The sequence below is a fragment of the Watersipora subatra genome, chromosome 7 (assembly GCF_963576615.1).
Source record: "Watersipora subatra chromosome 7, tzWatSuba1.1, whole genome shotgun sequence".
NCBI classification, from domain to species: domain Eukaryota; kingdom Metazoa; phylum Bryozoa; class Gymnolaemata; order Cheilostomatida; family Watersiporidae; genus Watersipora; species Watersipora subatra.
This window is the reverse complement of record NC_088714.1, coordinates 26,627,926-26,645,569: the sequence shown is the minus strand read 5'-3', so window position 1 is coordinate 26,645,569 and position 17,644 is coordinate 26,627,926. Positions and strand designations below refer to the sequence as shown.

Below are 17,644 nucleotides of genomic sequence, written 5' to 3'. Positions count from 1 at the left end.
AAGTGCCAGCACAAATTAAGTTTATTGTAGAGTTTTGACTGTAGCAGGAAAGCAAGAATAGGAATTGCATGTGAAGTATTTTACTGGTTACGGTACATTACATGTATATGGCAAATATTTTCAAACCCGTTCTTTTATTGTCATGAATTTTTTGGACTGTACACCTCTTGCAGTAATAGTACGTATCACTTTACAAAATTAGTGACTAGGAAAAGAGCCTGCTGATGGGCATCACTATTGTTACAGTTTCACATGACTACTAACTTGAAATAGATCAAAAGAATTAATTCCTTTACAAAAGATGTTGCTTCTAATTTATAATTTATTTAAACTCATCAAGCGATAACTATAATGCTACATTAAAAAATCATTAGCATATAAATGCAACTGCACATTAAGTCAAAACAAGCCGTTCAAGCAATGTCGCTAACCTGGTTCTTTGTGACGATATTATGGTGTGTAGGTACGACATTTTCCATAATTGCACCATAGACTAAGGAAATCTCCTTAACTGTCCGCCAACAGCAGACAACCAAGTATTGTGGGAGAGATGGCCTTCTAGGGGCTAAAATACACTCATCATGGTAAATAATATTGTTTTTGACATTCCCTTTACAATGGCTGATGGGTGTTGTACCAGATAAGATTATCTACTTGAAGCACCTACCTTTGTCCTCGGTGTCATCAGGTGGCAGGTAACCTTCCGGTGATGAATGACAGACAACAGGTGCAACTAGTAGATGTATATCATTGTGTATGACAGCAAACACTTCCTGTATAATTTTACTCCACCTGTTCACATCTGTCACAACTGCTTTTCTGTTAACATAGCCCAGGAATATTTTTCAATACATGTAAAGTACCGATATATATATTAATAAATTCCATTTTGTCATTGTGGAAGTCTGTTAGTCTGCATGAACGCCATATGTTTTCAGATTCTTTGCCCAATTTCGTCCAAACTTCCCACACATACATATGCTGCGTGCCTTCCATCAGGTCACCAATGATATTGCGCTTTCAAACTCTGTCCACTTCATGGCAACTAGCCTCATAAATATCAATCTGATTAGAAACTCAGGAATGCGCCTGTGCATGCATTAAGGACAAATGCCCTGAATGAACATGTTCATGAATTGTTGGCATGAAAGCAGTTTAGCAATTTGCATTAAAAATCAACACTCGGGCTGTGAGCTATCTAATTGAATGTGAAAGAAATCCTGGGCAACACTGGGCCTGGCTATTATAGCATAATCTAGATGCAGATGATAACAAATATTCGTTGAGTTTACTAAATGAAAAAAAACTTGACGTTATTGTAGAATCACTAATTATTTTTTAATTATTATTATTTTTATGTTTGCAAAAGGAAGTACGATGCTGTTCTTATGGTTTTATGTAAACACTCTCAGTTGGAAAATAAGAGAGAGTCAACTACAGGCAAGAATTGTCGTCAAACTTCTTTGGAGAAAGTTGGCAAACGATTAACACATAAAAATTAGATTCTTATTAGAAAACTTAGAAAAATAGATTATTAGATTTAAAAGAATAAAAATTAAAGAAGTATTGGGCATCGCTGGGCTTAACAATAGTAGATTATAAAATATCTACTATTATAAAATTAATAAAATATTAGTATAATAAAATAGATCAGAAAAAATCAGGAGCTAGGATTCATATGCATTTGATTTAATAAACCCAAATGATTTGTATCAGATCAATAAAATCAGATAGAAACATATTGTTAGATATTACGATACAGACAGCAGTTGAGATATCTCAGTTTCATACCTGAGTAGGTAACGTAGACTCATAAGCGCTGGATAAAGAGGGTACTCTTGACTGGCTAAAACAAGATCGTTTTTTGCCTCATCAACTTGATGTCTGATTACTTGTAACACAGTGTGGATGAGTAACAAAGACAGTTCTTCTGCACTGTTTGTCGATTTTGAGATAGCAAGGTTTTCAAATGATACCTTCTACAAAAAATTTAAAAGCTTTATGTAATTTCTTCAGAATTAATTTTATAAAATGGGTGCTACTTGATGCCAGAAAACTGCATTCAACAAACATAAATAAGATTGGAGTGTATCAAAAGCATATCAATCTTTTAATGGCTGATTTAAACAATTGTATAAGATACTACTAGTGGTGCTACACAGCAGTAGTAGTAGTAGTAATAGTCATAGTAAGCCTACTAGTACTACTAGGATATTGCTACTAGACACAGAATTCTTAGCAGACGAGGCATGTCATACCATATCACTAGTATCAAGTTGACTCAGCACAGTTAAGCTGCGACGAGAATCCACGAAAGATGAAAGGAGCATGTAAGCAGCAGACATGGAATCTTGAGTTCGACTGCTGTATAGATACTTCAAAGCCTTCTTGAGCAAATTGCTGAGCTGTGAATCTGTCTAAAATATACACAAATAAACACTAACCAATACATGGATTCAATATTTAAAACAAAAGACACTAATGAAAAAATGGTTATCGGGTAATTTAGATTACTTACCATGATTGTACAGTAAATTTCTTTAGAAATAGTGGTTAACAAAGAAAGAGCCCGCTGTTGTGTTGACTCATATGTATCTTCCAAACAACAAACCAAAGTAGGTACGAGCGACTGAGAGTTCAGTAGATCCATGGCTTAGCTTGTAAGTTATTGTAGTCCAACTATACTGTTCTAAGTTCAAAATTCTGTTGTTTAATTAATGTAATCTAATGTAGAATAAACTTATAATGCACAAGGTCATCGCAGTGAAACGTTTAAAAACCCATACAATTGCGGTAACGGTTGACCTAACGCTTTTGAAGTATCCATGCGTTAGCAAAACTGGCGAATCAATCGTATTCGTTTGCATGAAATATAAATTATAAAGAAACTCTATCATTGGCAATTATTTATAAATTTATACGAATGAAATATTAGATATATAAATATGCATTAAATAAAAATTGAATCGCGATTCTTTGCCTATGTTCTTAAGACATAATGCGCCGTGGATAATCTGCTATGATTAAACGTACCAATAGCTGTGGCAAACTGCTATTGAACGTAGTTATAATTGAACTGAGTTTAGCCGTTGCTGGTGATTATACGAATGTATCATCTTGATTTTAGGAAAATCAAGTGCAGTATAATTTAAGCTCAATTTTCTGTTTTAAAAATATGATTGTAATAAAAAATAAAGAAGCTTAACGTAAAAGTTAATTAAGTTCAATTCGGTAGCGCGTTGTTTAGGTAAGAATACTGGTGTATTTCTGCCGCAGCACGACCATAGTGTTCATTATTAAATACCCTTACTATTTTTCTTTAGTACGTACTAGAGCCTGCAGCAAAGAATACGCCTCGGTGTTTTAAGTTTTTAGCCAGCACTGTTTGTAATGGTCCTGTTATACTGCAACTAGTTTGCTATATGAAGCTTGAGTTTTAATTCACATACAGTTCTTGGTAAAAAAACATAACATATTGAAGTCTTTGCATATACCTTAGGTGGGTCACCTTTAGTTGTAGTTCTGGTGTTTGCAGCGCCTTCAGTTTTACTGTTCATCAATTCATCGTATAATCAAAAAGGAGGTGAATGATTTTCTTCCTTTGCTAGAAGTCTATGTAGAAGATTGTGTCTAATGTTGTAACGCCTTGATGCTAGAGTTTCTAGATTTAGTGCTTCACAAGTGTTGGTTATACTTTTTTTTCTTGTATTTGAAATTAATTGTGTAGCTGTATTTTGCACTATGCTTCAAATGCAGTCTACAATATGGACAAATGTTCTGTCCTCATCGTCAATCCAAAGCGTATATCATCCCAAGCGAATTACACACTATCGCATACCACACTAAAGGTTGTGCAGAAAACCAAATACCATGGTTTTAAGCTCCAATCCGACTTAAAATTTACAATCCACATTGACAATAAAATATCGAAAACAAAGCGCCAACTTGATATGATCAATGATATACAGCCCCCCATACATGATATGGGGGCTGTATATCATTGATATGATCAAATGTACTTTGTTACTTTGCCTGGTTGAAGCCCAGAACTCTAAGGCGTTAATGTTTTCTTGAAAGACGTGTTTGTCAGTGTGATTATTTATCAGTTAGTAGATGAGAGTATCATCTGCAAGTTGACTGATACCACAGGTAACATGAGTAGGTAAATCATTGATGTAAGCTAGAAATAAAGTTTTGCCAAAAACAGAGCCTTGTGAAATGTGGAATGCCAGATGTAACTGGGAGTTTTAGAGATGTTTGACCTTTAATGACTACTTCTTGTTTACGATTACATAGGAAGCTGTGTATCTAAATGGTTACAGAAAAAGCTGGAAGTTATTTAGTATCTACTAGAAAGGTTGGCACCAAAATTAAAGGTATCAATAGGAAATAACAGCAGGGTAAGTTAATTGATCTTTGAAAGATGTTGATGAAATGTTGACTCAGTGAAAAGTGTACATTTCTGAAAAATTACTTGACTAGGAAAGAGTGCATGAAAGTGTTTAAAAGTTACAAGTGAGTTCTACTTACATCTAGAGATTTGATTGATGTCCACGTGGAATTATATTATAATTACAGGTGTAGCATTGTTGCAGTTACTGTTATGTCATAAGTGAGTTTGGAATTTAATAACATATAATTCAATTATAATGTAGTAGAAAGATTTTTTAGAAAGACTTTTTTGAATTGTGAATTGAATTTTCTATATCTACAAAATCCAGGGCACACCACCAACAAAATGACACAGAATGACACTCTAATACAGCCAATACATGTTGTTGATGTTTTTTTATGCTTTTATACACTCACTTAATGTGAAACCGGGCCTTGTTTTGATCAACATGGATATTCTTGCATTAGTGGTAAAAAGACACATACAAAGCTCTTGCTCAATCCCTTTGAGTCTATGTTTTTAGTTTTGATTGCAGTCAAGCTTGAGAAGCTCAGCTCACAGAGATATGTGGTTGGGAATGGAAACAATATCAAAATGGTTTTGTTAGCCAGAATAAAAACTTCTTAACAACAATTAACTAGAAACTGTCCAAAGGAAGCTCAGCAAATCCGACGTATGCAGTGTTTCCGCTTTGCAATATTTTGATCAATATCGATGTTATATGTTATTAGCAAGGTGTTGGTTGAAACACAAATTTTTTAAATCAAAAACGTGATGCAGTAGTTGGCATTGAGTTAGTAAAATATACATGGTGTTAATTCACTCACTTTTGGAATGACAAGGTACTTGGTTTTGTACCGATAATTTTTCCTGTTGTTGATAACAACCCTTTTTTGCGTCATGGTTTATTAATTTAGATAGTGTGCTAATATTTGCATATTCAGGCTCTATAACCATAAAAGTTTAGCTCTCAATCAACATCTATATAGTCCAAAATTACACAATTTTGTATTCAAAATTGTACAATTGCGTGCAGTATATGAATTTACAATTACAGTAATCCCTCATTTTTCACGGTTAATTGGAACTGGCACCTCTACAAAAAGTGAAAATCCGCGAATTAGAAACTAATAAACACATATCTAATAAAGCCACCTTTTCATTAATTATAAGGACATTCTTTATTTCTCTTATGTTCTGTGGTGGCCGATCGCCAGGGCCAAGCTAGAGAAGACAGCTGATGCCAAGATGACCGACGCCAGGACTGGGCTGAGTCCCAACTCGATAAAAAACACAGTCCTCTATAACACTTTCGGTTGTTCGAGGGTCAGCTACCGAGTCGTCTCTGCCACCGAGGGGCAAAATCAAGCCAAAGCTAAGAGCTATATAAGATACCGCAGAACTGACCAAGATCAGAGCAACTAGAAGCCTCAAACAGTGCAGTTACTTACCGTATGTTTATTGCATATTTAACTGTACCCTTATATATTTGCAGCAGAATATTTACTCAATTGCCTTGTACTCACATGATTTGGTTTTTGGAGAGCAAGTAGAGTAACTTGATTGCCTCCTTCACGCTGGTGGCAGCAGTGGGATCATGAATCAGCAGACCTCTGGATGTTCTAACCGAGGCTATCCTAGCAATAGTAAGGGAAGAGCTCCAGAGAAAACTAGTGTCTCGAGGTGAGACCGCCTCCTGATCATGGCGAGTCATAGCTGCCCAAGAGCAACTCGCCTCCAAGAGTCTGAGAGGTATTCCCTAAAGGTTGGCATCAGGATGGCCACCAAGCATGCTCAGATAGAGGTACAGACCATCTGTCTGAAGTGCTGGCAAGGATGATGATGGTGCCCTGGCTCACCAGTTCAAATCACCTCAGTACTCCGACTGATGCCGTTTCCATATTGGAAATGGCATCAGTCATTTACAAGGAGTGGCCGACGCCAATAAATGAATTGAGGTGCCCATCTTACTTCATCTTCAAGAGGCTCTGTGAGAGGAGGCAGAGAACTGTGGACAAGCCAACCTAGGGGAAGCCATCTTTGATGCGCTAAGAGCTCGGTTTGGCCTTTTCCTCAGGCTGGCTCAGTCTGAATTGAGTACCCTGATGTGAGCCACAGCGGCTACCCACCAGGAGCACTCGTGCCAACTGGAAAGGCTACTCAAGGTGGCATAGGAGGATGTGCCAGCACCCTACTAAGCGGTCATGGCCAAAGAACTGTTCTTCAGCGCCCTAAATTACTCCAGTCTACAATGCCATTTATTGGTTGTGCCCACACCTACATTGATCGGCGTTGTCCAAGCTGTCACAGATATTCTCCAGGTCAAACTTGGGGAATGTCAATCAACAGCCATCTGATTCGTGGAAAAGTGCAAGAAGAAAGGACTGCAGTAATGCAGGACCAGACCAGCAGGCGCTACTTGTACAGCAACTGGCGAAGCAGATTCGGCAACTGGAGGAAAAAAGAGCAGGCCGCAATAAGGAAACCTCTTTGATGGGGGGGGGGGGCTAAGGGCATGGCCAAAAAAGCTGCTCCAGCCGAATACTACAGAACCGAGAAACAGCAGAAGGCCACAACGGTAGCATCATCTACTGGTTGCACCCAGGTCCCAAACCGAATCAACTCTGGCGAGAGGCGCTTTGACCCACTGATCAAAGACACCATGCTAGGTTTGACTCCAGCCTGGAATAGCCTAAGACGCAACGAAGAGGCAACACGGAGGAAGTCTGCTACCACCACTCCAGACAAGGTGGCAGTGAAGGAGCTTCCAGTCAGAGCTATACGGAATTACTATGAGACATTAGGGAAGCTGGAGCCTGCATACCTGGAGGACGGCATCTTCCGAGTCGGATACCGAGTCGGCCCTCAGTACCAAAGTATTGAGGGCTGACTCGGTAGCCCTCAGTAAAATAATAGATTTTTGTTGCCCTCAGTACTAAAGTACTCAGTACTAAAGTACTAAGGGTACTGAGTCAGCCCTACCGCTGAGAGGTGAAGTCAAGCCAAGGCCAGGAGCTATAAAAAACACCTCGGAAGCTATCAAGGTCGGAGCACCTGGATGTTTCACACAGTGCAGCTACTTATATGTCTATTGCATACATACAATACATACTCGTTTACCTTATACTTGAGTAGTTTGATTCTTGGGGAGTAAGTCGAAGAACTTGGTCAGTTCCTTTACGGTTTATTATATGATTTTGGGTGTCGAGAGCATTAAGAGACATGATGAAGGCTGCCATAAGCACTGCACTTTTACATTTTTTCCAAAATGTAACAGGTAGTCAGGGAACTTGAACAACTGCTATTACAATAATGCCCACGGAGGGATCTTACTGGGCCACGGTATGTGAGAGATTTACATGTTTTATGTGTTTTAGTTGTTTATTTATTTATTTTTTCATTTTTAAGTAATATTTTTTACCCCAAAAAGTACTGAAGCTACAAAAGCTGAACCTCGAAGTAGCGATGGATTGCTATAACAAAGTTCCCTGAAGCAATTTGGTCAAAGATACAACAAAGTTCTATTATTCATTTCTTGGGTACAGTCAAACATGGATAACTCGAATTTCATGGGACCGAGTGAAAGTGTTCGAGTTATCAGAGCATTCAAGTTATCAGAGCACTGTCACAAGTCCATGTATTTGTTTATTTACTAGTAGATACATGTACATATACAAACTATAATATAAATCAAAAACATAAATGGCTTGTTTCAAATTAAATGCTTCTAATGTAAAATTTAAAACCTTTTTATCAAAAGGTATAGAGATTTTTCTATCTCTTGAGATTGGTTTGTTGTTTGAGGTGATGTTATTGCCAGGACGTTTTTTAGATTAAAATTGGCAAAACTTGATCATTGTTGAAATGCTCAGAAGAAAAGACATCTTTTTCTTTTGAGCGTTTTAACCAAGATCAGTTTTGCCGATTTTTCTTGAAGTTTATGCGAAGGTTACCTCACTTTTCCTTGCTTCCAAACGACCATCCCTAAGCGGATGTTTAGTAAAAATCAAATTTCACCAAACCTTTAGAAAAGTCGTTGACAAAATATTTTGCCGATGGTGGTAATAACGACGCCTATGAATTACGAAAAGTTGATGTTTACCTCTATGGCTTGGAATAAAGTGATTTTCTAAAGCGATAACAACCGTTTCGGTCTCCGTTGGGCAAAAAACTGTTCGAGTTAACAGAGTTGAGGTCGAGTCATCTAAAGCAATTTATCATTACGTGTGAACAGACCAAAGAAACCATTCGAGTTAACCATGTGTTCGAGCTATCCGAGGGCGAGTTATCCATGTTTGATTGTATTTTTGGATATATTTTCCAGTGCTCGGTAAGGTGATTGATTAGCAATTGATATATTGTCAAATATATATTTATTGTCAATATAAACTGCGTCGGTAGTGGGACATCTCATTTTTATAAATGTAAGGACCACTTCAGAGGTACAGAAATGTTTGCAATATTTGCTTGCTGCATTACAATCTGAGTTGTTCTTATTTTAGACACGAGCACATAGAATGCATCCCCAGTCGCAAATATTCATAATCTATGGAATAGAGGCAGGACTATTTGCTTGTTTGGCTTCAGTATTTGGAAAGCTCGCCTTAGGTGATAATGATGTGCTAAGGATATGTTTAGAGATGGGCGAGTACTACGAGTCAGATTGGATGGCCCCGTGTTATAGATTCTCTCCAATTATTCGTTTCATGTGCATTCTACTCATCGTCGCCTCCAACTCTCTCATGTGGATTTTCTTTAGTAAAGCAATGAATGCTAGTTCTACCACTGCAGCGGCGCTAGCCGTCAATTCCGCTGCCAACTTCCTATTTACAGCACTCGCAGGAGCCGCCTTATTCGGTGAGAGACTTTCATTACAGTGGTTGGTTGGGACAGGTTTTATTGTGGCTGGTCTTCTTTGTATTCACATTAGCACTGGTTCCCATACACGTGCCAGCAAAGAAAAACTTAAAGTGTCTTGACTCGACCTATCTTTAGATGACACCTTTTTGATGGAGATCCTAAATCGGGTGCCACAAGATTCTTCAAGGTACAAAACCGTTCACTGAAACTAATAGCAATTATCAAACTTATTAAAGTTGTACAATTAGTATGTTATACTGAGCACATTATATGACTACTGACAATAATTTTTATATACGTATTCTAGTGACGAATGCAGATATGTTTTCTATATTTGAATATTCTCGCCATTTAGGATGCTGTTTTTTGTGTTACCAAAAATGCCAAAATGTCTGACATTTTTTATTCAAATAAAAGTAATTCTTCATAACTATTGTATAAATATTTTTGTTTTGCAATATTGACATGTTGGGTCAACAAATTATGCCGTTATTATCAGATTAGCACGAAAAGACTCAACATTAATTATTGCAACAATAGAAATAATGAGTTCCTTTAGTGCTAATCTGATAATAACGGCATCATGTTGCTTTTATATACCTTGTCTCTTTGAGTTCGTAAAATACAGTATTCTAGTGCTTTTTTGATTATTTTAGACTTTCATTGCATGAATAATTATCTCATCCAATTTGAAACACAATTTATTGACGGTAGCTAAATTGTATATTCAACTCAATCATAATATAATTATGCTATTCTTTGTTGTTTGCACAGTATCACACTTGAAATATCTGTTTAGTACATTTTATATATACCTGAAGCCGTTTTTGTTGTTGCTAATAAAGTACAGATATTAATAGATGTACAAAAGTTCAATTTTATATATTTGACCAATACATCAATGGATACAATTGTTGTACAATAGAAATGCAGTAAACAAAACCATAACACATTTGGGTGCAAACATAACAATAATTACCAATGGGAATTATCTCAACATGCTTTTCAAGCTATAGAAGTATTTTCTCTACAAATAATTTAATATCAAAATTTAATACTGTTAGTTCACTTTAGAATTATGCGTAGAAAAATTGCTGAGTGATGAAATAAAGCCAGGCATCGAAAGTTCTTGCAACTAAATTTCATATTGTAAATGACAACATAATATAAACTATAGGATGACTTAGGGCGGTGGTAGAAGCATCTGTGTGTTAGGTCTTCGATAGACAAGAGCGCAAGCCCGATCACTCCTGGTCTCCGCCATCAGCTGCTCACTCACATTTTCATTCGCTTTCAGCAGAACATCTACACAGTAAAACACATGCCATCTTATTTTCCCCATACTTACTGGCCGCTTAAGGTATACATTTAGTGATAAGATCAAATTGCAAAAATAGGCAACCACCGCTAGTGCTTGGGATAGCTAGAACCAGGTATGTACGTACAACTTGTTATTGGCATTGGTAAAGTCATCATTTAACAAAAATTATGTTTTTTGTTATTTGCTAAAAACAAAAATGAGAAGATATGAAACCTAAAATTGCCAAGTTGAATGAAGTTGTCTTAAAATTTGGTAATATAATAGTATTGCAGGGGAGTCAGGATAGTAAATTATAGGTTATAGTAACACGTGACAAAAACTGAAAGAAAGCACCAGGTGTTTGTCCGGTACAGCAGGGGCTTGTTGTCATGTCAAAAAACTGAATCAGAGTCAGGATAGTGAATTAAAGGTTGGAGTAACAAAAGGTTCAAAAACTGAAAGAAAGCAGCAGGTGCTTGTCATGTGTCAGTAGATGCTTGTGGCCATGTCAAAAGAAATTGAACTATTGTTTAATATAGGAACCAGTGACTCTTAATACCATGCCAAGGCGTCCTTAAATTTAAACAATTTCTATACACAAAAATAAAAATGGTACCTTCAGTACTGATGGGTTATGTAGTTTTCTAATGTATTTCAGTATTGCATACCTTTTTCATCAGTAGCAAGGTATAATCTAAAATCACTGAGTTCATGGTTGGCCAGATAAACTTGTATGATTTCTATCAGCTCCGATGTAGTAGTCCATCTACTCAAGGAAATCTTCTTACGAATGACACGATTGGTTGATTCATCGGCTATCATTAAGTGGCAATTCAATTTGTCTAATATGTCTTGGAGAACCATCTAGAATAAACAGAATATGAAAGGATACATCATATAGTTTCTACTCATCCGACTCTCAAGTATTGGAGAGATAATGAGCTCGCCCTTCTCTGTATAAACAAAATTGTGCTACTAATAAAGACAACAAATAACTCAAATGTGACAATTTAAAAGTGAATCAGTTGGAAAATAATAGACTTTTTTGCATAGACTCAAACAGATGAAATAAACAGCTTTAGACTTGTCTTTCCTACCGAAAATGAGTGCACCTCCAAATCAGAAGCATGTTTCACAAATTTAAACCTTTAGCTATAACTACCTATCTGGTGTGGAATAATGTGCAAAGGTTTTTGCCTAAAGTAAATATTAATGAAATGATTTTGTAGATATTAAATATAAATATTTTGTAGAAATAAAAAGAGACTCAGTAAAAATGTTCAAATTTTACACATTTCTTTGATAATAGATACAACTCAACAATGCTACTCTAATAAAGCAATCAGAAGCTTATAAGTGGGACACATTGAAGGACTTTTTGGATCCGATTCACTGAACAGTGTGTTATATCAGCGTGTTATAATAATAAAGTTTGCGACTCACTCTCAATGTAGAGCAGTATATACCTGTATATATGTAATATATATATAATTATATATACATGTATATACTTATATATAATATATACTTATATATATAACATATATAATTATATATATATATATATATACTTATCTATATATATATACTTACATATATATAGCTATACTAGCTGATTAATAACTTTGCCCTAAAGTTGTTGGTATAAAATTCACACATGCAAATATGGAATTATTCATTAACGTGATAATTTACTCTTTAAGTGCACAGCCAGCCTTCAACAAACAATCATTTCTAAATAAAAAATATTTTCACGAAGTAAAATTTGAGCAAATATTTGTTTTTATGTAAGAGGCAATAGTAAAATAGTAAAAGAAGCAGTCTAAAGTAAAATATCTAAAAATGTCTAAAATCTGAAATTATTCAAAGCATTATAGTTTCGAAAGAAAAAGAAAAAAGCCTTGTAAAAAAGTAAAAAATCATAACTGAGATTTAAGCTAACAGAATATTCAAATATAAGTTAATTGATACCACATCTGGTGTAATTTGAGTGAGTTACGGCAACATATTCCTGTCACTAACTCTACAAAACTGAACTTACGCAATGCTGAGTTTACAATTCTGTTTATTGGGCTACAAGGTAGAATAGCAATAAAACCTTTGTACTGGTTATTACATTACTAGTTTAAGTTTATATATAATTTGAGTTTGTGCATCTTGTTTTTTATATCTGTTTATAATGCATTCTGACTCTATATGTAATTTGCATTAGAGCTGTAATAAAGTACAGCATTTATTGTCTTTCAGGCATCGACACGGTTCAAACAAATTGTAAGGTATTTTCTAAGATTATTAGTTTCGATGTACATAGCGAAGAATGGAACAGATTTACTTTGTATGTCAAGGTCGTACTGTACATAGTCATGAAAATTATTGTTTTCAATCCTTACCATTCTACGAGGTACAGCTCCAGGAACTTTCACAATTCGACTATAGACCTGAACGGTAGTCTCAAATAGACTGAGTACATAGGAAGTTGCCCCTCCCTTCATGCAAACCGGAATCAAATGTCTGATGTAGGCTAAGTGCACCATAAGGGTTGCGTCTCCATAGCGAGCCATCGCATAGATAAACAGCATTTGAAGATCTAAAATAAAAGCACCTTTTGCACCACTTTCAAGCGACATACGCAATACTAAATGAATTGACTACTAAATGAATTGACTTCAATACATGTTCTGTACAAACTGATTGTAGCAAATTCTTAAATAGTAAGTTAATGTTATTGCTTTAAGAATAGGAAAATGATATTATTCTTGTCATGGTTTTATTCTCTCAATCAATCAAGATTATAATTGAAAGATAATATAAAGCTGTATTTGAGTCTGTCTACCAGCAGTAAGATTACCACCAATTTGTACAGCCAGTAATCACAACTCAAAAGTCAGCACATATTGAGTGAGTTGTCTTACCTTGCTCTCTGTTTGACATAGATCTATTGTGAATGAGTAGAAACAGCACTGCCATCTGTAGCAGGTACTGCAGCTTTGTTATAGGAGAAAACTCTGACTTGAGATTCTGGAAGACTAACCGCAATGTTTGATCATAGCTATCTATCTGCGAAAGGGAGCTTTGCTGCAAAAACAAACAAGCCATTCAAAAACTCAGCGCATGAGCAACTTGCCTGACGATGCTGAAGACAAACTGAAGTCAGATGTATGCACATGTATGTATATCAATTCATCAGAAATGCTTTTATTGAGGGAGCAAGTGTAGCAATTGTGGCAAGTATTTTATAGTACCCTTGGCAGTCCCGTAGCATATTCATAATTGATTCATGAAGTGGCAAGGCAGCCGAGTGGTATAGTGGCTAGCCCCCAGTTTGTTAACTCGGAGTATCAAATTAAATCTCGTGTGAAGTAATATTTTTCTTATCTCTTGGCGTGCCTTTAGACAGGCGGACTGACACTGGTCTTATTATAGTAAAGATGGTTATAATGTACAAATTTTGACATCTACTTGACTCTACAGTGTAGAGTCTACACCCAGAATGATTTCCATCATAAGACATTTCAAGTTCCTCGAGGCACCGCAGTTACTAAAGTGAAATTGGCAAAATTAGTGACAATTAAAAAAGATAACAAACAAATCTTTCTTATAACAATAGCCATGTCCGTCCGTTTCTCCAAAGCCATGATTGGAAGTTGGGAAAAAGATTGCTTAGTACTAGATTCACACCCACAACATTTGGCACAGCCACCCGGCACATTATCACCCGCTTCAATCATTCACATTTCAGTCGTTTAGAATTATTGTGCACCTACTTATTCTTTGTGCTTTATTGACACACCTGATGTCTTACAGCACTCGAGACTACCTGGATACTAGTATAACTAGAAAATACTTAAGGTAGGTTAGTTTAGACTGTGACTAGTCTCAGGTTAGAGTCAGGTACTCCGCGTCTCTTTATAACTCTTTCACCTCTGAACCTCTTCTTTCATCTCCTAGCCAACACTTTCGTTCGCGTATCTCTTAGGTAAAGCAACTATAGAGACTTTTTATTTGTTGTTCCGTTTATTAATGTGGATGTTTTGCACAGACCTGCCAACCCAAGAGTGGGGCAATGCGTGAGATTTGGTTTTGGGGCAATTGATGTATCAATGATAGTATGTATAAAATTGTGGAAATTGGGGCAAAAATCTCACGCATTTCTCACGCATTCTCATTTTTTCTTTGGGGTGACTGCGGGAGTCTCACGCCCAATGCGTGAGAGTTGGCATAGTTTGCATAGTTTTGCATAGTTTCATTTACTGTACTGTAAATCCTTGTATAAGCTGCTACTATGTATAGGCTACACTTCAAACTTATAAACAAAGATTTTGGTTCACGTTTTTAGGTGCAGCTTATAAACGAGGATTCCCGGTAACTATTCTATAGCTGTATGTAGTTGCCTGCAGTATTTGTTAAAGCACATAAATTACATAATTTTTTTATTATATATTTCAATACATCAGAGTCTTGGCTTTCGAATGAGCCTATATTCAATACACAAAGAATAATAGAACTATGAAAAACGGGGTGTCAAAAGGACGTCCTGCAAAAAAAAACACTTGGTTCAGGTACTCAAAATGTGACGTCCTAATTCTCATTTAGCCTTAGGTCGTCGATCCCTTTCGCTGTCATTGAGGCTGCGTTTTTCTGTGACAATCGGTGCTGTTAAACCCGGAGAGCGCTAATAATAAACTAAGATTCTAGATAATCAACAATGCCCGCGATCGTGCTAACGCCCGACGAATACAAACACATGTTCTGGGTTAATTAATTATGCTTCAATAAATGTACTGTCGTTGATAAAGGTAATGAAATCACATTGATTAAATTATGACCTGCGGTTGCGGCCCTAGGACTAAATGTCAATCACACTTTCGTGAGATCACGCAATGCTTGAAATTAATTAGTCTCAGTTGTCACCCTTAACATCGCATTAAAAATAAAGAGCTAGTGCATAATATCATCGGGAAAATATAGTATGGTTCTTGGAGTCTGAGGTACTTATCATAGAAATAATATGTACATGGAGAACTAATGACACTGATTTCTTTGTCATCTTCATTCGTTCTCTAGAGTTGTCCTCCCTTCGCCTGCCACTAGCGTCATTATCGTCACTTTCGTAGTTGATAAATAAGCGGTAAGAGCACACAACAACGAATATGAGAATTGTGACGTCACAATTTTCGAGACTATGCCAGTAAACTTTTTCGCGGTAGAGCTCTGGGGAAATCCTATAAACACCAACCAATGTCTGTCTCACCATGGCAAACAATAGCTCATTCGAAAGCCAAGACTCTGATGTATTGAAATATACAATAAAAAATTATGTAATGTATGTGCTTTAAGAAGTGATTGTAGACTTTAGAGGTGTAAAACGAATTAAATGAATTACTCAGGACTCTTATAGAAATAGTTGCTTCAACATATGATGGTTTTGATATACAAAGCGAATCTTGGAATGAATCAGCTTTGTGTTTAGAACTCTGACTGTGTGATACAAAGCTTCAACATAAGTGTAACATTGACCTAATAGGAATAGATGAAGTTTTAATTAAGTTTGGCAATTCAAAAATAAAATACCTGTATTGTCCATATAAAGCTCTTCTTTAACAAATGACAATGGTTACTCGATTAATAGCAGAAATATTTTTGTACTTACTAGGTGCGCAAAGATCTCCATCTTGTGTTGCAGTATTGTCTTCATTCCATTTTCTATCTGCGTAATCTCTCGTATGCTAAAATATAGCAATGAATGCTTGTTATTTTGAACCACTTCAGACCAATCCTTTAAGAATAAAAACCCAAGGTGTACACAAAGTGTACATTGCTTTGAAAAATATGAAATAAACAGTTAGTGGTGACTAACTTCATGCTCTCCAAGCGCATTGCAAAACTATGTATTGAGGGTTTATCTGTAGTCAGAGTGTGTCTGGATTACACTGAACAGGTGATCTGACAGAGATAACTTACCTGTAATCAGGATGTGTAGTGATTACACTGAGCAGGTGATCTGATAGAGGCTGGAGAATAACCTTCTCAAGCACAGCTTCCATTATTGCATCCAAGTTGATGAGTTGGTTTGCATCCAACTAAAAATCCAAAATGCTATGTTTATACACCAATCAAAAACATTAATTTATGGAAATTGTAACCACTTTTAAAAAATGAGGGCAATAGAAATACGCAAATACAGTGTGCTAGCAGACAAATAACCAATAGCCATAGCCAATTTCAAACACGGCACTGCTAGCCAGCATGCTTTTTGCCAGCACTCACCAAACACTCAGCCATGCAACTTATGTTGAAAGCTGGAAGTTATGTTAGCTACATTACAGATAGAATAGAAGCAAACTTCACACAGAAATCAAGTCAAAAGGAAGCAAAGCATTCTATTGTGGTAATATAATACTAAAATTTCAGTTACTATAATAAAATCATTTTCAAATTTCAAACAAGAGTCAGTTTCAGCTTTTTATAGTTTTTCCCTTAAACAAGCTTTATTCGGTCGAATATAACATAAATGTAAAGTGGACATTAGCTTATAAATATGTGTGTCTTTCAATAGTTTTAATGCAAACAGAGAACTGTCTAACATGGATTCTATGCAACTAAAATAAATTTGAAAGGAAGCAATATTTTAGCAACTTATAAACTGAATTAAATTGCGATACACAAACGCACCTGGAAAGTGCTCTACAAATATAATGAAGCAATGTTATAATAAAACTCATCTAGAATATTATACAATAAAGCAATATTATTTTCAAGCTTCACCTAGAATCGAATCTTGCATTTTAAAGTAAACAGCAAACTTTGAACACCAAGCAGTCAATCGTAAACATCTAGCAAATCAACCTTAAAGCCAATTCAACCTACTACAATGTTGCACAGCGCTAACAGTTGCGCAGCGCTAACAGTTGCGCAGCGCTAACAGTTGCGCAGCGCTAACAGTTGCGCAGCGCTAACAGTTGCGCAGCGCTAACAGTTGCGCAGCGCTAACAGTTGCGCAGCGCTAACAGTTGCGCAGCGCTAACAGTTGCGCAGCGCTAACAGTTGCGCAGCGCTAACAGTTGCGCAGCGCTAACAGTTGCGCAGCGCTA

General features: G+C 36.3%; 3 protein-coding genes across 5 annotated transcripts in view; 1 reads left to right on the top strand and 2 right to left on the bottom strand.

The window, feature by feature from the left end:
• Positions 1 to 2,650, bottom strand: part of LOC137400606 (tRNA (32-2'-O)-methyltransferase regulator THADA-like) — a 56,716-nt gene extending 54,066 nt beyond the window's left edge. Inside the window, exons 1-5 of the mRNA XM_068086937.1 lie at positions 2,519 to 2,650; positions 2,259 to 2,417; positions 1,792 to 1,979; positions 668 to 819; positions 432 to 565 (exon numbers count right to left, since the gene is read on the bottom strand). Coding sequence (XP_067943038.1) covers positions 432 to 565; positions 668 to 819; positions 1,792 to 1,979; positions 2,259 to 2,417; positions 2,519 to 2,650 — 765 coding nt within the window. The remainder of the gene's footprint in view (positions 1 to 431; positions 566 to 667; positions 820 to 1,791; positions 1,980 to 2,258; positions 2,418 to 2,518) is intronic.
• Positions 2,651 to 8,910: 6,260 nt separating this feature from the next.
• On the top strand, positions 8,911 to 9,372 carry LOC137400605 (transmembrane protein 42-like). Its single transcript, XM_068086936.1, has one exon. It carries the CDS (start codon positions 8,911 to 8,913, stop codon positions 9,370 to 9,372), a length of 462 nt encoding a protein of 153 aa, XP_067943037.1.
• A 744-nt stretch (positions 9,373 to 10,116) lies between these two features.
• LOC137399306 (serine-rich adhesin for platelets-like) overlaps positions 10,117 to 17,644 on the bottom strand; it is a 28,214-nt gene continuing 20,686 nt past the window's right edge. For all 3 annotated transcript variants that reach the window (XM_068085359.1, XM_068085360.1, XM_068085361.1), the window contains 6 exons: positions 16,515 to 16,633; positions 16,204 to 16,279; positions 13,466 to 13,628; positions 12,944 to 13,140; positions 11,222 to 11,417; positions 10,117 to 10,558 (listed from right to left, as the gene is read on the bottom strand). In XM_068085359.1, coding sequence (XP_067941460.1) covers positions 10,437 to 10,558; positions 11,222 to 11,417; positions 12,944 to 13,140; positions 13,466 to 13,628; positions 16,204 to 16,279; positions 16,515 to 16,633 — 873 coding nt within the window. In that variant the 3' untranslated portion in view covers positions 10,117 to 10,436. The remainder of the gene's footprint in view (positions 10,559 to 11,221; positions 11,418 to 12,943; positions 13,141 to 13,465; positions 13,629 to 16,203; positions 16,280 to 16,514; positions 16,634 to 17,644) is intronic.